Raw genomic sequence first — 23,544 nt, forward strand, 5'->3', positions numbered from 1 at the left:
AGTACTCGTCCATCAGGACAGGTTCCATTCCACACACGTGTCCTTGGGGCTTGGTGGCCATCCTTACTCAGCTTTTGAGAGAAGGACAGCAGGTGACCCGGGATCCTTCACACCACTGCTGCCAATACACTTTAACATTTGGAAGAGGCAATAGCTTAGACCTCAGGATTCCTGGACTCACCAAGACTTAAACTAACAGTTAGCACTAGACCTTAGACTTGGGACCATACTTAGTTTGAAAGTGGGTAGCTCAGTTCCCAGCACCCATATCAAGTGGATCATAACCTCCTGTGACTCCAGCTCCAGGAGATTTGATGTCCTGTTATGATCTCTGTAGGCACTGTATGCAACTGGAGCACACCCAGACAACCAGGCAGGTGCGGGCACACACGTACACGTACACACACACACACACACACACACACACCATACACATACACACACACACATCACACACACACACCATACACACACACACACACGTACACACACATCATACACACACACACACCACACACACCATACACACACACACATACACACACATCACACACACATCATACACACACACACACCACACACACCATACACACACACACATACACACACATCACACACACACACATACACACACATCATACACACACACACCACACACACACATACACACACCATACACACACACACACACCACACACACACACACACATAGAGAGACAGAGAGAGAGAGAGAGAGAGAGAGAGAGAGAGAGAGAGAGATACACACACCCTATGGATATTTAAAAAACCAGAAATATTTAAGAAATTTAAAGTTATTTCTGTTTTTCTGTCTCTCCAAAATCCCTTGCTGTGTCTCTTTTCTTCATCAACATGGGTTTAGTTAGATGGTGAGCAAATCCACAACGATATGCAGAACCATTAAAATATCCACAACAGCTGAGAGGTGGGCTTAAAGGGGACTCTGAGAGAAAAAGCATGGAATGAACTGGTACATCAGTGCAGTACTGAATAGATGCAGGGTAGGGCACTGGGACCCTGCTGCAGCTTTGCCTTAAAGAGACAAATAAGGGTCTCAGCCTCCAGGTCCACAAGTAGAGCCCATCGTACCTAGGCATCCTGAAGGATCTGCTAAAGAACATCTCCTTGACAAGTGACATGGCAAGAAAGGTCACTCAGGGTGGCTGCCACTTCAGAGGCGGGGATTCTGAAGCCTAAGCTGACCTATGGCTTAGGAATCAGAGGGCAAACACCAGCACCACCTAGTGGAATTCAGTAAAGGTGTGGGAGGTCAGATGCATTTTGCTCTCCTGGTTTTTATATCTGTCTAGTCCACACCATGGAGTGTATACTCAATATAAATGTACTGAACACTGTACTAGTTCCTCTGAAACATGGGTCCTTCTCTCTACTGGTCTCCCTTTCTTTATAAACATCATATAGCAGCGACAAGGATCTTCCAACTAACCATGTCATACAGGGTTTCTGAACTTACTCAAGAAACAAATATTCTAGGCTGCAAATCACAGGGAAGGGAGTATCTCCCACGCCCATAGCTCTGGGTAGTCACCTGAGAGTAGAAGAGGCAGCCACTGCCCAATGCACTGCAGTCTAGCCTACAGCCTGAATCTAAGGACAATCCTATGTGCCTTTGCTCAGATCCAGGGTCCTAAGAACAAGTGCTGACTTCAAGGAGGACCACAGAGGAACAATACCTAGAGGATGGAATGTAACTCCCGGTTATCATATGTGTGACAAGATGCAGACATTTCACCTTCAGCTTGACACATATGAGGGTCAGAAATTCCAGAGGGATTTTACAGAGGGGACACAGTGCCTCTGTGATCCCAAATTAGACAGGGTCCAGAGACTGACACAGAGCCTGTGTGTGGCTCACCTTGAAGACTCTCTGCTGAGCACTGAGGATGTAGCCAGTGAGCTTTAAATAGATCAGGAATCCAGTCTCAAGAGTAACTGTTCCAAACTAGCAGTGGGCTGAGATTCAGGAGGCAGAGGAGGGTCCAGGAGAGTCACCCCATCAGGCAGTTCTGCAGAGTGGACAAGGGCACCACTTCACCAGAGAAGGTTGGCTGTGTCACTGTCATGCCATTATATGTCAGATATCCCAGTATTTTTGTCTAGGTTCCATATAGTCTATTGTAGTAGACGTAGTGAGGTGGGTCTGGCTGGGTTCCCAATGACCGCAGCCTTTGATGGGAACTGTTCAACACATTCAAAAGCCACTGCCACAGCCTGATAGGAACTCCAGCTGCAATGCTGACATTACAGTCTACCAGGCAACAACTGCAGGCTGTAGCCTCTACTGTACCACTCTGCTTCCTACACACACACACACACACACACACACACACACACACACAGAGAGAGAGAGAGAGAGAGAGAGAGAGAGAGAGAGAGAGAGAGAGAGAGAGAGAGAAATGGACATCGTACTAAACTGGGAGTCCTGCACTCTGACCTGACCTTGAGATTCAAAAAGAGAGGAGAGTTTGTGGCCATTCCACCATCTTGGGGTGTTGCTATGGTCTTCGGCTTTGGGAATCTATGACAGGTTGTGAAGTTATTTCTCTGTTTGAAGAGGAGGGCATAAGTGGCTACAGCTAAGGGTGTGACTATATAGAGTAATTACATATTCACATTCCACCTGACCCGAGATCCCGTTCAGGTGACATCTCTATCACCCATTGCCCTCCTCATCACCTGGCTATATGGTCCAAGATCCACTCACCTCAGTCAATTTATTGTGTCTCCTGAGAGTTTGAAGTTGTGATGGTGGGGCATTAGAAGTCAAGGTGTTTGGACCTAATCCATCTGATGGCAAAGCCCTGGCAGGGTGTCCTTGTGTTGGATCTGGGTTCTCATGTCTGGGACCAGAGTAGATGTTGTTCTTTTCCCTCCTCTGAACATACTGATTCTATTCAATGGATGTTCTTCTTGTTCAAACCAGCCACCATTCTATCACGTACCACACAAAGACCCAGATATGAAGGGAGTTCAGTGGTCCAGGTACAAGCAAAACTTTAGCACTTGGTGTCTGAGGGACATGGTGCCCAGGAGACATCTCAGAAAGAATGTAGAGTAGGAAACAGGTGACAACTGGCCAAGAAGTGAAACACGTTATTCAGATCAGAGGTGACCATGACTCTGGACTTCTTCAGGAGAAATGAGACTCTATCGCAGGCCACCTGGGAACATGGGCCAATGGACAGAGACACAGTGAGGAGTCTTCATCAGGGTGGCAGGCACTCAAGGACTCACCGAGCACTGCGGGCTCCTTGGCAGGGACAGAGGGGTAGGGATCAGGTTTACAGACCAGAAGCTCTTGCTCCTGGATAGTGAGGGCTTCCACTCAGATGCCCTGTGGGGACGAATGGAGAATTGATCCCCAGTGTGGACTCAACAGAGCTTTCTCACGTCTCCATAACTGGACATTCTGAGGACGGTCTCTGAAGGTCTCCACAGAAGGTTCTGGCAGGGTTGACCTGTCATGCGAGCAGTGGAATGGAGAACATGTCCTTTTATCCACTGTTGCTCTTCCCTGTCTCGTTCCTCACAGTCAGGAAGCGTGCTCCTGATAGATTCCTTAATAAGCCACGTGTGAGGTCATTGCCCCTGGAGGTGCCTTCGGGCGTCCCTGGGGTCAGCACTCACTTACAGTTAGCATGAAATTGTGGGAGTTTGTCTAAAGCTAATGGAAGCCGTCAGGAAGCCGAAAGCAGTTTTTAACCAAACCTGTATTCTCAAGGGCCAAGAAGGCTCCTTTGGGACATGTGCAGGGCAGAGCCATGGGAAGAGATTTCTGGAAGTTCTTGTATGAATCAAGTAGAGTCCCAAAGCAGACTGGAGGAGGATCTGCCTCTCACTGTCTCTCTGCAGCTGGCCCTTGCATAAACCTTTGTAGAGTACCTGAGCCTGGCCAGTGTTGGCCTTGCATGATGGCTGAGGAATGCCCCTGTGCCCAGCCAGGCCAGGCAAGCGTGGGCTGCAACCATTGTAGCAGTGGGGCCTGTGGATGGTAGAGACCAAGGGAAGTGCCTGACTGAGTGAGAGAGAGAGAGAGAGAGAGAGAGAGAGAGAGAGAGAGAGAGAGAGAGAGAGAGAGAACAGGAAGGCCATGGAGGACTCAGTTCCCTGACGTCCTGGATGAAGGTTCACAATAAAGGGAAGTCATCCATCTAGTTCTTAGGGAGCCAGTCAGCTGGCACTACACAGGCTTGGAGGGGATCCAGCTCGGCTAAACTGCAGGTATCTTGATATCCAGCCATCAGAAGTGGCCATTAGATGGCCCTTCCTGCTCTCCCTGCCCAGTCTCCCTGCCATTTCAGTGGCACATGGGACCTCATCACAGGACCCTGTGCTGTCAGTATTAGACACACACTTGACATCATTGGGGTCAGTGAGACGACAGCAGCCATTGTGAATGTCACCATTATCCCATTATCCTGCTCACCACACAGCCCCTCCCTCTAACTCCTGGCAGGCCACCAGGCTGCCTGCTTCCCTTGCCCTCACTTCATCCGTAGCTCCCCCAAAGGCTGTGGTGCTCGGCGTCCCATCACTGTCTGTACATTCCTTTTGTCCCATGCCACCTTCTGTTACATGGTTGACTGTTTCATCCATTTCCCTGAACAGTCAATAGGATTTATTCAACCCAAGGCTATAGAACACCAGACAGGCAGAGCCAGGTGACCCGTGACAGCCTCTGGGGCAGCAACCTTGTTCCCAAGGCTGGAAGGAGCTGAAAGCATATGGGCTGTGTCTTCCTTTTGATTTCAAATGACCTCAGCATTTTGTTCCCTATGCAGCCACCTGCAGAGGGCGCTTCTTGGTGGCGGTCCACTGAGTTAGATGCTCTTACAGAAGCAGGGCTTACAAGGTCCCAGCTGTTTTTGCAATGTGTACTTTAAGAAGTAGGTTTCCCCAGTGTTATCTTTTGGGAGTTGGTGTGTGTGTGTGTGTGTGTGTGTGTGTGTGTGTGTGTGTGTGTGTGTGTGTGGTTGTGGTGGGGGTTCATCTGAGGCAAGCAGGAACCCAGAGCTGAAGTTAGCATTTTATCCTAAGGATAGAGTAAAATTGTATGTAGTTCATTTTATTTCTATGTGATCCTAGAGCCCTGAGGGAGGAATTACAAGTCTCGTTTCCACAGCGTAGAGAGCAGTTTGACACCTAGGCGCACATTAACGGCGATACAAGTATAACCTACATTCTTTCTCACTTTCAACACTACTGTCCCTACACCCCACAGATATCCACTCATTGGTCCTTTAGATGACCCGACCCCTGGCAAGGGCTCTACCCACCCTCCTGTCACCACCAATGCCCCCCTCAACAGCATCACCAGCTCTGTCACCACCCCGAAGTCACTGCCTAACAGACGAAGGGTGAGTGGGCCGGAGAGGCAGGGCTGTGGCTAGGCTCACAGCACCTGTTGGGAAGGAGAGGGAGGCGCTGCTGTGTCTTCTCCATATTCAAAACTCTCGCTCTGGCTTTAGCCCATTATCAGTGCCTCAGTTTCCCCCAGATGCCTCATTGCTCTCTCCTGCACAGCCCATTCTGTGTTTTCAGGCCGCTTGCCCATCCTCTAGTCTTCTCTGCCCCTCGCTTCAGACTCTTGCTGCTGTCTCCTCTTTGACCCACTAGCTAGCCACATGAACCTTGTTCTCAGCCACAGAAACACAAACTCCTCAGTGTTCAGTTCACAGACTTGCTCTCACCTGCTTCCCCCTCTAACTGGCCAGTGTGTCCAGGCCATCTTCCTTGACCCCTGTGCTGCTTAGGGGCAGGTGTCACTGAAGCCATTTTACTGCAGTCTTGTGAGTTTGGACAAATTCTGCAGACACAGCTCAAGCACCCTAGCCACCTGTTGTCGTATTGCTTCAGCAGCCCTGACTTTTGTCTCATTGTGTAGCTGCGTTTAGAGTCTGCTACAAGGATACACACACCCAGTGCAAGGCAGGCGACCCCAAATGCTGCCCCTCTGACTCTGGCTCCTCTCTTCATTGACCAAGCAGGACTTCAAAGGCTTTCCACACCTGACCAGACACCGGGCAGGGAATTTAACAGTGATCATCCTCCTGGCCATCCTGATGGCACAGACATAGTGCCTGACTGCTTTCAAAGTTCTGTTGATATTTTTCAGTGCTTTGGAAACCTTTCTAGGAGCCTTAGCCAGGGTCACTGAAGTCACGTTCATTGTGTCCCTGGCAGTTGAAACCAGGCGTCTCAGTTCAGCTTCGTCTGACATCTTGCCTGCTTTAGCCACAGCCACAGTGGTAGCAGGGATGGCAGTAGCTGCCACTCCCAGCCCTGACCCAACGCCTAAGAGCTGCAGACTGCCCCCTAATGTGAAGGGGACCAGAATTATACCAGTGAAGCCCAGAACCCCAGAGGCAGTGCCCGTGGACTGGCCACCACGTTGGAGATGACACAACCCTGTGCATCTCTTTAATCTTGTCACCCTGGGCTCAGAGCTTCCTGTTGTTCACCGTGAGCTTCCTTTTCAGATGAAGGAAACCATCTAAAACCTCTTCCTGTCCTACCTGTTTTGAAGGCTCTTGCTGTGGTTCAACGCCGTGTCCTTCAGAGCGTCATGTACCCCAGCTTCCTGCTCCTGTGACAGATGAGGTAAAGCACCTGAGCCTCACAGAACAAGTCAAAGATTCAAGAGCATTTGAGACCCAGCTGTAATAAGTGCTAGGCCAGAAGTTGAATTCCTCTGAATGTGGACAGTGTAATAGGGAGATTTCTCTTGAGGATAAGGACCTGGGAAATCCTCCTTCTCCAGTTGTGCAAAGTGTCTTCTGACCACACTGACTTTGGAAGCTGTCTCAGCCTTCCTGATACTCAGGGAGCTCTGAGCAGAACAAAGGAGAGTCCCAAATGTTACCCTAGAACTTTGTAGCAAAGACTGCGTGTGGAGAGCACACTGGAACACATTCCTGCACACCCTTGAATGACATCAGAGCAGGGGAGATGAGGTACCCTCCTCCTCTCGTATGTCCTCTGCTTTGTGCCTTCTGTCTCTCCCTCTCCTTCCAGTCATGCTGTCTTGCCTTCCACCCATGCCTACATTCCAGGGGCACTCACAGTTTCCCCTGACCCCTCGCTGTGACCCTGGTCCTGGTCTCTCTGGGCTTTGAGAAGGATGCTGGCACTTGGTTTTCTATCCCTGCTGTGTTGCTCATTGCAATCTGTCTCCACGTCCTATCAGATGGAACTTCCTTTCTCACTGTGGGGCTCCAGATTTTAATAAGGACACTTAGGATTCACCCAGCTCTGTGCAGCTGCATCATGGGCTCTCTGCCTCCTCAGCCCACAGAAGGACCCTGCTGTTGTCACAGCTCCTTAGATGGGAGAAAAGGGACTGAGCCAGAACCTGGATTGTCGCGCCCACTCGACCAGCAAGGAAGACGCAAACAACCAGATCCTTCTCAACAGCCTTTATGGTACAAGCTCTTTTAGTTTTCAGGAGGAGACCTCGAATGCCCAGGGCGAGCTGCTTATATACCCTCAGCCCTGGGGGAAAGGGGGAAGTGCGTGGAGGTGCGCGATTGGTCAGAACTGCAGTGCCTCATTAGCATACCACATTAGCATACCCCGCCCAGGAGGGGGTGATTGGTCAGGATCATGGTGCCCCATTAGCATACCCTGCTCGATTGTGGTACCTCATTAGCATACCCCATTCAGGAGGGGTTTGGCGCCAAACTGAGTTGACGCATGCGCAGTGCACTATTTACTAGTAGCCGATACCAGAGGCCAAGGCCGGTGCCATCTTGACTGGCCGAGTCGGGTCGGCTGCCTACACTGGATCACAGGTTAATTTTGTCTACACTTTTCTGACTTGTCCCAAAACAAGGTTTTTGAGTCCTCTTTCCTACAAGGAGAATTTTCCTCTAGTTTCTTTGCACTAGGCTTTCAAATGCAACTTTTAGGAGTACCTACTATGCACTGACCATATTTTAAGCTCTCCTTATATATTATGGTCCTGATTTTGTTATATTAAATCTCAATGGTGATGACACTAAGTCAGGAAATGGCAACTGACTTGCCTATGACATGTAACTCGCAGATGTCGTCTTGCTACCTACAGGCATCCTAGCCAAGACAGTGCCCTCCTCTCCTGGCCAGGTCCTGGTGAAAGGTGACCAGCTGGAGATAAGGCCAAGAGAAGGGATTGAGTAAGCACCTGGGAGAGATAAGGAACCATGTTCTGGCATCTGAAGGTGGGAACTGTGTGTAGCAACAGTAACAGATAATATCAATTGTGAACATAGTATGTGGGTATAGGCTTTCTGACCAGTCAGGGGAAATTGTGGCAAGGGCATAGAGTTGGCAATTGCTCACTTAGCAGACTTTTCTCTGAGGGAATAAAGCTTGATTCAGAGGGGCCTGCACTTCCTGTGCCTGGGAAGAAAACCTTTGAACTTTTTTGGGCCTGGTGAGAAAGAAAATAAAGAAGGGAAGAATTCTGCACACCCATGGTTGCACACACATGCAGATACACACACAGACATGCACACATATGTACACACACATGCAGACAGACAAAACAGACATGCACACACACATACACACACATACAAATACACACAGACTTGCACACACATATACATACACATATTTATACACACACACACATATACACAGTTGGTGGGCAGAGCAAAACAAGCCCCGACAATTTATTTTTCTTCTACATCTTATATATCCAAGCAAAATCTTATAAGCAGCGTAAAAATTACAATGTGACTATATTCTATTAATCTTCTAGTAAATGATTATAAAAATCCAGTATGTTCCTAAATACCTTTTTCATGAAAAACATTTTACCTATCACAGGTGAAGAAAAAGGATATTATTCCCAAGAAAGCACAACATTTGTAACTAAGTGACTTGTTATAGATTAACAAAGTGTAAGCAAGCAAGATAATTTTCTCAGGCAGTTTGTTTTTTCAGGAAGGTTACAATTTGCAGTTAGAAAGAAACAATCAATTATTTTGTTATTTATCTTAGAAGGTAATCTTATAAGAATCTTAACAGAATCACAAATATAAACATTTAAATTAAAAGATCAGTCCTTTCTATTTTAAATTCTCAGCATGCATTAATAATCTGCTTGTTATCAATTTTTATTAAATTATATCAGGAAACTGAGGACAAACATGGGTATAAGAAGTCAATTATCACCTTGATCACAAGCCCAGTTTTCCCAAGAGTGACACTGCAACTGGACCAGTCAGCCCTTTAATTGTTCTTGTTACTAGACCTTAAAAAATTCCTAGTCAACTATTAAGAGGGTACCTTTCTGAACTTCAAATTGTTTTCTAGGATTTTCTACATCAGAGTTACTAGCAAAAACATCTTAAAAAAAAAAACAAAAACATTTGCCGGGCAGTGATGGTGCATGCCTTTAATCCCAGCACTTGGGAGGCAGAGGCAGATGGATTTCTGAGTTCGAGGCCAGCCTGGCCTACAGAGTAAGTTCCAGGACAGCCAGAGATACACAGAGAAACCCTGTCTCAAACCCCCCTAAAATTGTATACTTATTCTTTGTATGTGAGTATACTGTTGCTGTCTTCAGACACACCAGAAGACAGCACTGGATCCCATTACAGATGGTCGTGAGCCACCATGTGGTTGCTGGAAATTGAACTCCAGACCTCTGGAAGAGCAGTCAATGCTCTTAACTACTGAGCCATCTCTCCAGCCCCCTAGCAAAACCATCTTAACCTAACTTCTCCATCTCCAAACCCTTTCTAAGTGTGGTGGTCATTGCTCACAATCTACTCTGCTAAGTTCTTTCTGAGGGTGGTGACTGAATCATTAATCTGCTCCAGTGGCAATGCTAGAAAAAGGTCAAGCACTGTTACTGTGAGCACCCACACTGCTCACTTACTGTGAGCACCCACACTGCTCACTTACTGTGAGCACCCACACTGCTCACTGAGGGGCTGGAGGCCCCCTTAGCATCTTCACACAAGACACAGACTAGGAAGGACATGAAGACTGTGAGAACAGCAAGCAGAGCTTCACGACAGCATGAAGTCCTCAGGATATGTAGTTCTGAGGGCTCTGCCTCTCCAAGGGACACCAGTCCATGAGTTCTAACACAATTTGATGTTTCTGTAGCATGGGTTTCTACAGGCTTCCATGCCAGGGTTCATGGCTCTGTGAGCAGAAGACCCAGAATCTGCACACATGCTCTGTGTATACACAGCATCCTGCCCTGAGCCGACCAGGTGACTGACGCTTGGATCTGTTTCCTGAGGATCTCACAACCGTTATCCCACTTGAGGTCTTCCTTGGGAATGGCATCGCTGTCAGCTTGCACACAGTACCCTCTGGGTGGGTGATGGGAACAGCCACTTCCCTTGACTTTGTATTTATTCCTTCGTTTACTGTCATCTGGAGGGCGATGGAACAAGGCCATCAACCACATTCTGCCCAGTGATGGAGGAGGAGAAGATCAACTCTATGAACCCAACCACAAAGTTCTCAGGGTTCTTTAAAAAAACTACATTTTTTCCCTTGCATAGTTCTGAAGGCATCATAGAGAAAAGAATGGCAGCAGGCAGAAGGGAGGTGTGAACAGTCATTGTAATTACTCACTTGGCTGAACTGCAAAGCAGAATGGAGCCTAAAAGGGATACAGTCAGGGGGCTCTCATGTGTTCATGGCTCTGCCCAGTACACTCTCTCCCAAGTCCTCTGTGCAGAAGTGAGAGGAAGAGGTCACTGCATCATGTTGTCCTGAACCCGGATGAGCTCCTGCAACTTCCGCTCCAGGTCCCGAGCTTGCTGCCGCATCTCTTCAGCAAACTCAGTCTTTGCTCCATCATGCAAATGCTTCGAGTCTTGCACAAGGCTGACCACATCCAGTAGGAGGGAGAAGCCTGCGGTGGCTGCACCCAGGATCCGGGCTCCTTTGGTCATGGCCAGAGCTGTACCTCCAAAGGCTTTCTGCACCTCTTTAGTCTTTCGGACAGATACTGTCTCTGTTGCCATGAGACGCTTGGCATTATTTGCTAGGCGAGGGTTTGCTTTGGTCAGTTTGATGGCATGAATGTTTTTCTTGATGTTTTCCAGGTTCTTGAAGAAATTCACGGATAAGGAAACAAGACTGGTGCCACTCAGTTCCAAAACATCTTTCATGCCCTTCTTTGTGTCTTTATTGGTTGGCACCAGCTTTCTGGCTTCAGCCTCAGCAGACACCATGCTTACCTTTTCCACAATGCTTGTGGAAACACTAGTCACAGCTGCGGCTGCCTCCAGCCCCAAGCCAGTGGCTGACAGTGCCAGACTGACTCCTGCTGTCACAGGCGCCAGAGCCAGACCAAGGATTGTCAGCACTCCAGACACAGCACTGCTGGAGCTGGCCACCACCTGTGAGATGGTGCAGTCCCTGTGCACCTTGTCAACCTTGTCTGCCAGGGCATGGAGCTTCCTGATGCACTCCTCGAGTTCCAGTTTCACCTGAGGATAAGCATCTAAGAACATTTGGTTGTCCCACAGGTCATTTTGGATCTCCTCTTCATCCTCTGCTTCAGCATCAGCTAGCTCCTCTTCATCCTCTGCATCAGCATCAGCTAGCTCCTCTTCATCTTCTGCATCAGCATCAGCTAGCTCCTCTTCATCTTCTGCTTCAGCACCAGCTAGCTCCTCTTCATCTTCTGCTTCAGCATCAGCTAGCTCCTCTTCATCCTCTGCATCAGCATCAGCTAGCTCCTCTTCATCCTCTGCATCAGCATCAGCTAGCTCCTCTTCATCTTCTGCATCAGCATCAGCTAGCTCCTCTTCATCTTCTGCTTCAGCATCAGCTAGCTCCTCTTCATCTTCTGCTTCAGCATCAGCTAGCTCCTCTTCATCTTCTGCATCAGCATCAGCTAGCTCCTCTTCATCTTCTGCATCAGCATCAGCTAGCTCCTCTTCATCTTCTGCTTCAGCATCAGCTAGCTCCTCTTCATCTTCTGCTTCAGCATCAGCTAGCTCCTCTTCATCTTCTGCTTCAGCATCAGCTAGCTCCTCTTCATCCTCTGCATCAGCTAGCTCCTCTTCATCTTCTGCATCAGCATCAGCTAGCTCCTCTTCATCTTCTGCATCAGCATCAGCATCAGCATCAGCATCAGCATCAGCATCAGCATCAGCATCAGCATCAGCTACAGTCTCACCAAGGGCTTCACTCAAGGCATCGTCCTCTTTCCTGTAACAGGAGAGATGCACTGAGTGAGGAAGACAGCTTGTAAAGTAAGATCTGTGCTGTGGAAACCACAGAGCTTTCACTGTGAAGCACAGAGAATGTCACAGCTCCAAAGCTCTTTCTTACCGGGATGAGCATGTGTGACAGTCTCCATTCTTAGTTCCTAAGGACACAGTGAGTTCCAAACCATCTATAATTGTCCTTTTAATGTTTTATCTTATGTGTATGAGCTTCTCCTGCATGTGTGCCTGTGTACCATAGTCCCGTCTAGGGCCTGTGGAGGGCAGAGGAAGGAAGGCATCAGATCCCTAGGACTGGAATCTGGAATTCCAACAGTCCTGAGCCATCACCAGGGGCTGGGCACTGACTGACTCAGTCATCTGGGAGAGCGGCCTGTGCTCCTCATCACTGAGCCGCCTGTCTCCTCCAGCACACACTTTTATTGCGAGACATTTAACAAGGGAGCCTTCCCCTCAAGGTAATGTTATCACTACCAAAACACTTCTCCCCAGGGCCTCTAAACAAGGAGAGATGAGGTTAGAGAAAAGAAATCACCCTTTAATTTGGGAACATTAGTGTTCCATGGAGAGTTCTCTCCAGTAAGAACAACAATCCTTTGACCTGAGCCGCTGGGACATGACTTGTGCATCCTACAATGTCTGCTGTCCAGGAGTGTCCATGTTTGTCTGGAGCCTTGTGCTGGGAGACTCTGCAAGTTGCACATCCCTAAGAGAGAGACCTTATGTAGGACAGTCTTTGAGGCTGGATGTCTTTCTGCCCTGCAGTGGTGTGTGCTCTTGAGCTGATGGGACAGCTCACAGCCAGGATCCATCTGTTTAAAACACAGCACATAGATTTCCCTTCCAGCTGTGAGTGAAGACAAAGAAACATGAGCAGATTTTCCATTCCCATGTGGGGATCCCATTCCCATGTGTGGAATCCCATTCCCATGTGGGGGATCCCCTTCCTATGTGGGGGATCTCATTCACATGTGGGGGATCCCATTCACATGTGGTTCCCTTCCCAAGGCATCTCACTGCGCCTCTGCACAGCGTTACAGCAGGAAGGAATCTCAGGAGTCAGAACAAGCAGGCTCCTAAGCACGTCCATAAAGGAATTCTCAGCTGAGAAAGGTGAGTTGTGGTGGGCATTTTGCTGTCACTTCTGACCTCAGAGGAAGGAGACACTGAAGGCACAGACTTCCAGGAGGGAGGGAGACCTCAGTCACTTATGGAGATGGTGTATTTGATGAAGGCCCAGAAAACTTCTGGACACTGAAGTTAGGTTCCCATGGCCAACATTTGGTGAGTTTGGCCTTGGCTTTCCTCAGGAGGAATCCCATAGGTCAGCTTCACAATGGCTCTACTCTCTGCTCTCTACTGCCTGTCACTCAGCTCATCTGCTGTAAGTCTCCAGCTGAATGAACTGACAGAGTAGCAGTCCTGAACAATGTCCCACTACCTGTGGTAACATGTATCAGAATAACCATTCTCTCCCATGGGAGCTTTCTTCGTGTATGACACTCCATGTGACCTCTCACATGGAGGAGGCACTATGTCCTGAGGACAACAAAGATTCTGTTTAAAGCCTTTGAAGTGACCTGAGGATGTGGTTTAGTTGGTGACATGTTTGTCACACAAACAGTAGGACCCAAGTTCAGTCTTCCAGAGGCCTCATAGGAAAGCCAGAAAAGCTGGGCCTGGGCCTGTCATCCCTGTTTGGGGATGCAGAGTCAGGTCAGCCAGTCTGGTCACAGTGATGAGTTCCAGGTAGAAAAAGACAACTGTTATTATAATGTGGCTGGAGAGATGGTTCCTTTATTCAGAATGCATGGTTCTATTGCAGAACAAGTGAGTTCAGGTCTCAGCACCCACACTTGGTGGCTCAAAACTGTAGGAGATCTGATGTCCTCTTTGGGCCTTGATATACTGTGTACCTGATTGTACTATGTTAGGGAGCTCACACTGACCTCACTTAATTTCAATACTGTATGTTCTTAAATTCTCCATTTCCAAATACAGTCAATGGGTTAGGGCTTTCTCTAACCTGAGTGACATCATTAAAATAGGCCCTGTCAGCTACAATTATCACTATACTGAGTAGCTTGATTTACTATGTCTTCTCAAGATATAGGGCTCTAGATAAAAAATTACAAGCCTTAGAAAAAGGGTTAGAGGAAACATTGGAAGAGATGCAGAATTTCATAGACTGAACAGCAAAAATGTAGTGATAAAATCTGAAAGCAGAGTCTAGAGGATAATTTACTAAAGCCAGTAAATCCAAATAATGTAGAGGCCACAATATCAGAAGTACAACATAGAGAGAAATTTAAATTGTGAAAGCTTCCTGCAGAAGCTACAGGAAGCTACAGAGCAGAATGAACAGCAGAGAGGGAAATGTAAGACCCAGCAACATGGCCGAGAGGAAACCACTGGAACTAAAGATGGAGGGGTTTATAGCTCAAGGTAAATGAGAGAGAGAATGAAGGTCACAGACAGGAGCTGAAGAAGACATTAGAACAAAAGATGCAGCAGCTCACAGATCAGACTGAGTGACAGAGAGAAAATAATGAGAATTGGAAGCCAGGCTTGGAGGAGAACCTTTTAAAATTAACAATCAAAATAAAATAGACATCAGAATGTCAGAATTACAATATAAAGAAAAAATTAAAATGTGGAAGCAGAACCTTGAACAGCGAGTACAGGAACTTATAGTAAAGGAGAAACTTAAAATATCAAGTAGGGAAAATACTCAAGTAGAGACAGAAGATAAGATCAGAGAAAGCCGATCGAAAGTTGTTAGAGAACAAACTTTAGTTTATCCAGTTAGTCTACAAAGAAGACCTCTAGATGATGAACCTCCATAGGGCTGTCAGGCTTTCCAATGGCAGCACATGGATGTGTTAGAACTGAGAAAATTTAAGGAAAGTGTCACTAATTTTGGAATGCATTCACCATTTGTAAAACAAATCCTGACTTCTTGGGCTATTAAAAATAGAACAATCCCCCAAGACTGGAAGGATATGGCAAACACAATACTAGAACCTGTGTCACATTTACAATGGATCTCATGGCGGAGAGAAGAGGTGAAGCAGATAGCACAACAAAATAGAGCCAGGGGTAGAGCTATTTCCAAAGATTACCTGCTTGGTGAAGGTTGCTTTACTGAGATAGAGTTGGTCTGTATGTGATGAAGAAACCTTGACCTTGTGTCGCTTGGCAGCCTTAAATGCCTGGGACAAAGTCACAGAAAGAAGGAAAAGATCTGAGCCATTTTCTCAGGTTACACAAGGTCCAGAGAAGCATTCCCTGACTTTTTGCAGAGGTCGACTTCTGCTATGGAAAGGAGCATATCAGATCCCTCAGCAAGAAAGGCACTAATCGATTCCTTAGCTCTCGAAAATTCAAATGTTGAATGCAAAGAAGAAATCAGATCTCTGAAGGCAAGGTCAGCATTGATAGACGAATGAATTAGATGTACACTTGATGTTAGATCTCATTTGCCTGAAATGACCTTAATAGGAGAAGCTGCTACCAGAGGCCTTGAGATCACCCAACATTTCAGATGTCTTAATTGTGCTGAGCAGAATCACCTCAGAATAAACGGCAGAGAAAACCAAAGTAATCCCAAAGGGGAGTCCATGCCTCCTGGAATATGTAAAAGATGTGACAGAGGCTGACATTGGACTAGGGAATATAAAGCAACAACAGACAAACTGGGCAGCACTTAACCAAAAAACTCCCAGGAGGGCCTCTTATAGGCCCCAGTGCCAGACAGCGAGAGTTCTCTTCCTCAAGACAATTAAACACCACTGCTCTGAAAACAGACTTTGTGAGACCGGATAACAAGGCAGAGGCAAATTCTCCAGACAAAACAAAGAACTTAAAAAGGGGCCAACAATGAATATTTTGGCAAAGTTCTATAGAGGATCAAAGCTTAAAGTATTAGTAAACAATATTGAAATTGAAGGACTGGTCGATACTGGAGCCAATGTCACTATTATCTCTCCAAAATCTTGGCCTTCAGATTGGCCACTTCAGGAAGTAGACATCCAGTTTCAAAGAGTTGGGACTTTATCCAAGATAAAGCAAAGCACCAGACAGATGGTTTAAATGTACAGGGCCCGAGGGTCAGATAGAAAAATTAAGGCCATACTTTGTTGCGTGTAATTTTAAAAACACACTTGCTCCTTTGCCCAAGGCCAGGCTCTTGACTTAGCTCGAGATCCCGATCCACCAGCCCTAGCTCCCGACTTAGCTCCGCCAACAGCCAGTTGGCCATTTCCCCCAGGAACTGTGATTGCTCCCAGGAACTGTGATTGCTCCCCCGGCCCCTCACAGCTAGTTTTGCCAAGCCACCAACAACCACCCTGGCTGCCTACTTTCTCCTCCTGCCCACCTTAGCACAGTGGATGGAAAACACAAGACAGTTTTATTATTTTAAAACTAGCCAGATAACGCAATGGCTGGGCAAAGAATTTCCTGCCCTAATCTTATCATGTAGTTCCCTCCATCTTCCTTGGCCCTGCTTGAGGCGGAGTCTACAAACTCTAGGGGCCCCAGGACCTACATGTCTGCTGCTTCTTCCTCGCTCCAGAACCTGGTCCAAAACCTTTTTTTTTTTTTTTGAGTCCCTTCTCTTCCTCTTGGGACCCGGAAGTCCCACCTTTTTCCCTTCACCTGGCAATTGGCTTCTGCCTCCTTTATTGACACAATCAAGAACCAATTAGGGAGTCAACACCTCCCTCTACAATAGATGGCTGATGTAGCCATAAACTTATGGGGAAGAGATCTGCTACAACAGTGGAAAACACAAATTAATATTCCTTCAGTTTCACAGGCTGGCCATAAAACCAGTCAGGCTCCTAATAAAAAAAATCAAATTAGTTAAGGAATGTTATCAAAGACAGTTATGGACTGCCCAGGCTGTCCATAAACAAGAAAGAAACAGAAGGGGCAGACAATTCAGCTTTATATCAGGGAGCCACTGCGGTTAAAACACCAACAGTCTTTCCACTAAGGTAGTTAACTGACCAACCCATGTGAACTGATCAATGGTCTATGATAAAAGACAAACTGCAGGGGCTAGAACAGCTAGTCCAGGAATGGCTGGAGGCTCAGCAAGGAGTCCACCAGTCCTTGGGATTCTCTGGCATTTGTCATTAAAAAAAAAAAAAGGTTTGGCAAAAGGAGGATGTTGAGAGAAGTCAGAGCAATAAATAAGATTATTCAGCCAATGTGTTCCCTGCAACCTGGAATCCCACTGCCTTCATTGTTGCCTAAGGAATGGCCTACATAGTGATTGATCTGAAAGATTGGTTTTTTTTTTTTTCACAATTCCCCTACATGAACATGATAAAGAAAGGTTTGCTTTCTCAGTACCTACCTTTAAAAGAAGTTGTCAAATAAAAAGATATCATTGGAAGGTCCCGCCACAAGGAGTGTTAAATAGCCCTACCTTGTGTTAATATTTTGTACAACAGCCACTGGAGATGATTAACAAACAGTTTCCACAATCCATTATTTATCATTATATGGATGACATCTATCAGCTGATTCAGATACAAGTATCCTGGAAAGAATGCTTGATAAAGTAAAAAAACAAAACACAACAAAACCCTTGCCTTGCTGAAGATTGAAAACTGCCAATGAAAAAATACTAAGAAGGGATTCTATTAAGGATCTAGAATATAGAATAAGCCTACAAAAGGTTAGGCCATAAATGGTGCAAATCAGAAGAAACCAATTGAGGACTCTTAATGACTTTCAGAAGCTACTAGGAGACATTAATTAGCTGTGGTTGGCAAGTGGCTTAGCTACTCAAGAGCTAAGCAATTTATTTCAAACAAGCCATATACTCAGGTGGTCACATACTCAGGTGATACCATGGGAATCTTTTGCCCATTTTTACTGGTTAAATAAAGGCTAGAGCCTGTGATTGGGCAGGGGAAGTAAAAGGTGGGATGAGAGGTCTAGAGGAGAGAGGAGGAGGAAGAGAACATGGAACTGAACCACCTGATTGGGAGAAGTTGCTAGTAGCAAGGGTATCATAGCTGGGACATAGGTTGGTGTGGTGATAGAGCTGCCCAAACTAGGCTTATATCTTATGATATAATAACTGGAGTGTGTGTTTTTATATGGGTTTATTGTGGGTGAAAATTACTGCTCATGCTCTCTGGTTATCCAATCTAGTCACAGTGATGAGTTCCAGGTAGATAAAGGCAACTGTTATTGTAATGTGGCTGGAGAGATGGTTCCTTTATTCAGAATGCATGGTTCTCTTGCAGAACAAGTGAGTTCAGCTCTCAGCACCCACACTTGGTGGTCACAGCTGTGGGGATCTGGTGTCCTCTTTGGGCCTTGATGTACTATGTGCTTGATTGTACTGTGTTAGGGAGCTCACACTGACCTCACTTAGTTTCAATACTGTGTGTCTTAAATTCTCCATTTCCAAATACAGTCACCAGGGTTAGGGCTTATACCAATGAGTTTAGGGACACAACTCAGTCCCTAACACTAGTGACATCATTAAAGTAGGTCCTGTGGCAGGTGCTCAGACACACACTTAACCAGCGTGTCCCTGAATATTCAAACTCTTGTGCACGGCCCTCTAACCCCGTTCTTTCCCTCCCCATCTAGAGAGACAAAGGCCTCACTGAGTCGTTGAGCACCTCTTGTTCTTGTCCTGCAGGTCATTTTGGAGCTCATCTTCATCTTCTCCATCAGGATCTGCGAAGATCCCAGCAAGAGCTTCTCCCAAGGCAGCTTCCTCTTCCCTGTAATAGGAGAGAATGACTAATACAGGAAGACTGCTTGTAAAATAAACTCACCCACATGCAAAAACCACACACACACACACACACACACACACACACACTAAATAAACTTTTTTAAAAAGCTAACTTTCGATGAACACCTACTATGTGTTGGCAGCCTACTGTGTACTGACTATATGCTGGGCTCTCCACATGCATTATTTCTTTATTCTCACAATGCAATTCAACAGTGACCAAATAAAGAAGAAGGTAATAAACTAACTTCTCATGGTCACCAGAATGACAATGGCAGAAGTAATTTTGTTCCCTGTGGCTGCTGCCATCTCCCCTCAAGCAGAGTCTATTCCCTGGCAAAGAACACGGTGAGGGAAATATTTGCTGAGAAGAGACACCCTGAACCCTAACTACTTGGTTGGTCTAAGGAGAGTATTCCTTCCCAGAAAAAGCCAACCAGGCCTGAACACTGGTACTGCAGGCATCCCTCAGGAGGTGACCTGGACAAATCAACTCCTGCCACAAACAGTTTCCAGGTTTCCTCTTGTGTCAGCAGGAGTTGCAGGTCCTCTAGGCTTCTCGAATCCAGGAGGTAATTAACCACAGTCTCAACGAAGAATTCGCTCTCTAGATGAAAAGAAACATATATTGTTAGAGGACCATGTACAAGAGTTTGAATGGGTCAGGGACGCGCTGGTCAATTGTGTGTCTGAGCACTTGCCACATGGAGTATTTTAATGGTGTCACTAGTGGTAGTGGCTGAATGTGTCCTGAAACTCACTGGTAAAATCCCTAACCCTGGTGACTGTATTTGGAGACAGAACCTTTAAGGACACATAATATTGAAATTACGTGAGGGTGTGAGTGAGCTCCTGACCCCTCCTGTTAGCGCCCTTACAGAAACAAGAAACTGCCTTCCCTTCTCCCTCTTTCTCTTTCTCCTCCTGTCTGTTTTCTCTTTCCCTGCCCCTGTCCCTCTGTCCAGGCACACAGACAGGACATGGAACTCCCTGCCAAGCATGAAGAAAGTGCTCTCCAGGGCCAACCTGCTGGACTTTGTGGTTGTCACATTTCAGAGCACTGAGAGAAGACATCCTTTCCTTATAAGCCACCTGCCCAGTGACATTTCTGATGACATCCTGAGGAGACTAATGAACCCAGAATGTGTCCTGGTACTTCGTAGGGGTTTGTATCTTTTTCAGCTTAGAACAATGAGGAAGTGAACCCTTCAGCCCCAGGAAGAGGGGAAATCCCAGCGATGGCTTCCATCTACCGTGTGCCTGGTGCTGGCTCTTGAATGTGGATTTACATCTTTTTCCTAATTTTTATTTTGTATCTATGAATGTTCGCCTGCATTTGTGTGTGTGCACCACGTGTATTCCCAGTGCCCATGGTGCCCACTGGATCCCTGGAGTGGCAGTTTACAGACTGTGGTGAGCCTGATGTGAGTGATGGGAACTGAACCCAGGTCCTCTGCAGGAGCGGCAGGTGCTCTTAACCACTGAGCCATTCTCCAGCCCCAAATGTGACCTTCAGCACAGACGTGGTCAGTTTTTAATACCGAGTTTCTACTCCACAGGGTTAGTAAATACCTAGGAGTTCTGCAGTCCTTATCTGGGGGTTGTGAGGGTGCTTCTCTCTCTAATCAGATCATAGTGTCTGAGCTAATGAGAGGTTCATAGACTGGGTCGAGGCACCATGGGAAGAGGCCCTGCTGGAGTCTGGAGGGCAGTGGGGGTGTGTCTCCTGGGTTGATGGCCAATGTCTTGTGTTGGCCATTTTTGTTACTGCTTGGTCTGTTACTGTTTTATATCTGTCATTTTGTGAACTGATAACTCCTCCTCCTGCCTCTCTGCATCCCTGGAATTAACAAATCATACAACACTTTGTAAGCAAATTCAATCTGCTCTCATTAGTCACAACCATGATTAAAGCAGGTAACACCAGGTTTACAAACTATGAGTGTTCAATAAAGAAACAGATACAGAAAATGTGGTACATTTACACAATGAAGTACTACTTAGCTATTGAAAACAATGAATTCATGAAATTTTTATGCAATGGATGGAACTAGAAAATATCATCCCGAGTGAGGTAACCCAATCACAAAAATACACACATGGTATGCACTTATTGATAAGTGGATATTAGCCTAAAAGCGTGGAATACCCAAGATACAATTTACAGACCATGTACAGCTCAAGAAGAAGGAAGACCAAAGTGTGGATGCTTCAGTCCTTCTCAGAAGGAAGAACAAAATACTCACGGGAGGAAATATGGAGACAAAGTGTGGAACAGAGACTGAAGGAAAGGCCATCTAGAGACTGCCCCACCTGGGCTCCATCCCATATACAGACACCAAACCCAGACACTATTGTGGATGCCAAGGAGTGCTTGCTGACAGGAGACTGATATAGCTGTCTCCTGAGAGACTCTTTCAGAGCCTGGCAAATACAGAGGCAGATTCTCGAAGCCAACCATTGGACTGGGCATGGGGTCTCTAATGGATGAGTTAGAGAAAGGACTGAAGAAGGTGAAGGTTTTTGCAACCCATAGGAAGAACAATAATACCAACCAGTTCCCTCAGAGCTCCTAGGAACTAAACCACCAACCAAGGAGTATACATGGAGGGTCCCATGGCTTAAGTCACATATGTAGCAGAGGATGGCATTGTCAGGCATCAATAGGAGGAGAGGCCCTTGGTTCTGGGAAGGCTTCATGCCCCAGTGTAGGGAAATGCCAGGGCCAGGAGGCAGGAGTGGGTGGGCAGGTGGATGGAATAGGGTGTCTCTGGAGGGGAAACCTAGAAACGGGATAACACTTGAAATGTAAATAAATAAAATATCCAATAAAAAATTGGAAAAACAAAACAAAAAACCCTCTAAATGTAAGGTTGAATGAATGAACTGAAAAACTCTGAATGTATGGTTGAATGAATGAATGAATTGAAAAACTATAAATGCAGTTGAATGAATTGAAGAACTATGAATGTACAGTTTAATGAATTAATCAATGAATGGACGAATGGTCTACAGAGCTAACAGAAGAATTTAAAAAATGAAATGCAGCCCAACATTTTGGTGCATGCTTTTAATCCAGCCCTTAAGGGTATCTCTGTGAGTGTGAGGTCAGGCTGTTCATCAGAATGAGTTCCAGGATGACTTGTACTACTTCCTCAAGGACTGTGTGCCCCAGGCTCAGCTGAGAGGAAGCCACCAGGAGAGGAATAAGATAGAGCTGACTCTAATATTTTTCCCTCCTTCCCTTCCTCTCTTCCTCCCTTTCTCCTTCCATCCTTCCCTTTCTCCCTCCTTCTCTCCCTTCCTCCCTGTCTTCTTCCCTCTATTCCTCCCTTCCTCCCTCTCTTCCTCCCTCTCTCCTTCCCTTCTGTTCTCTCCCCCCTTTCCTGGCTTCCATTTTTCAGGCTGTGTATTGAGGTGTTGACTCCTGGGAATTTACCCAAGACAAAATGAGGAAAAGGACCTGCTCTCACCCAGGACTGAGAAACTCTCTATGTTCCCTTCTGGGTTTGTGGTGGTTTGAAAATGCTCGGTCCAGGGAGTGACACTATTAGGAGGTGTGTCCTTGTTGAACAACGTGTGTCACTATGGGCATGGGTTTTACAACCCTCTTCCAAGCTGCTTGGAAGCCAGTTTTCTCTTAGTGGTCCTCAGATTAAGGTTTAGAACTCTCAGCTCCACCTGCACCATGCCTGCCTGGACACTGCCATGCCTTGATGATAATGGGTTGAACCTCTGAACCTGTAAGCCAGCCTCAATCAAATGTTGTCCTTTTAAGAGTTGCCTTGGTCAGGGTATCTGTTCACAGCAGCAAAACTCTAAGAAAGGGTTCTCATCTGTATCTTTGACTCCCCAGTAGACAATCAGCACAGAGACTCTGGCAGTTGTAGGCCATGTGCAGGAGTGGGGACCAAGACTGCTTACCTGGGATACCCATGACAGTTGCTAGGTCTAGGTGTCAGGCAGAGGACTTGCCAGGTGTTCTTACAGCTCACCAAGTGTCCAGGCTACAGGAGGAAAAGGTACCCTGTGAGATAGAATGGGGACAGCTTAGTGATCAGGGATCTGGGACACACAGTTCTTTCAACAGAGGCTGCCAAGGACAAAAAGAACTTGGCCCTCAGTTCTTCTGTTCCCCTGGGCTCTGTCATTGCTATTTAATGAAGTCGGTCTTGTGACCCTGGCCCTGCTGCTCTCTTCCTAGCAAGATGGAGGACTGCTGTCCTGTTGGGGACACTGGAGAAGGCATTAGCTGAGGACACCATTGTGGAGAAAGGACTGAGTCTGCACACAGAAAGAGAGAGGGAGAGGAATGTTCCGGTAGCCATCTGCAGGTGGAAATTGTGTATTTATGAATGGTTACTTTGTATACTTACTGCCTCAGTCACTGTTTCATTGTTGGGAAGAGACACCATGACCAAGGCAAGGCTTATGAAGCAAGCATTTAACTGAGGCTTGCTTACAGCTCCAGAGCTTTAGTCCATTTACCGTCATGGTGGGGAGCATGGCAGCATGGAGGCAGACAGGGTGCTAGGGAAGTTGAGAGTT

General features: G+C 46.7%; 1 protein-coding gene across 2 annotated transcripts; it reads right to left on the bottom strand.

Moving 5' to 3' along the window:
• Positions 1-8,693: 8,693 nt before the first annotated feature.
• On the bottom strand, positions 8,694-23,075 carry LOC117719270 (apolipoprotein L2-like). 2 transcript variants are annotated; one of them, XM_076911569.1, is made up of 4 exons: positions 22,921-23,075; positions 19,477-19,603; positions 18,878-18,982; positions 8,694-12,210 (listed from the first exon to the last, which is right to left on the bottom strand). In XM_076911569.1, exons 1-4 carry the CDS (start codon positions 22,931-22,933, stop codon positions 10,743-10,745), a joined length of 1,713 nt encoding a protein of 570 aa, XP_076767684.1. In that variant the 5' UTR covers positions 22,934-23,075; the 3' UTR covers positions 8,694-10,742. The 2 variants fall into 2 exon arrangements, with proteins under 2 accessions (XP_076767684.1, XP_076767685.1); XM_076911570.1 differs by lacking the exons at positions 18,878-18,982; positions 19,477-19,603; positions 22,921-23,075 and adding an exon at positions 16,777-16,813.
• Between the last annotated feature and the right edge of the window lie 469 nt (positions 23,076-23,544).

Source organism: Arvicanthis niloticus, chromosome 13, assembly GCF_011762505.2.
Source record: "Arvicanthis niloticus isolate mArvNil1 chromosome 13, mArvNil1.pat.X, whole genome shotgun sequence".
Lineage (NCBI taxonomy): Eukaryota > Metazoa > Chordata > Mammalia > Rodentia > Muridae > Arvicanthis > Arvicanthis niloticus.

Excerpts from the sequence above, each read along its gene's own strand:
- LOC117719270 (XM_076911569.1), bottom strand. Across the intron at positions 18,983-19,476 it reads GCAGGAGTTGATTTGTCCAG|GGAAGAGGAAGCTGCCTTGG; the intron begins GTCACCTCCTGA and ends CTCCTATTACAG. Across the intron at positions 12,211-18,877 it reads CTGCAGGACAAGAACAAGAG|GAAAGAGGACGATGCCTTGA; the intron begins GTGCTCAACGAC and ends CTCCTGTTACAG.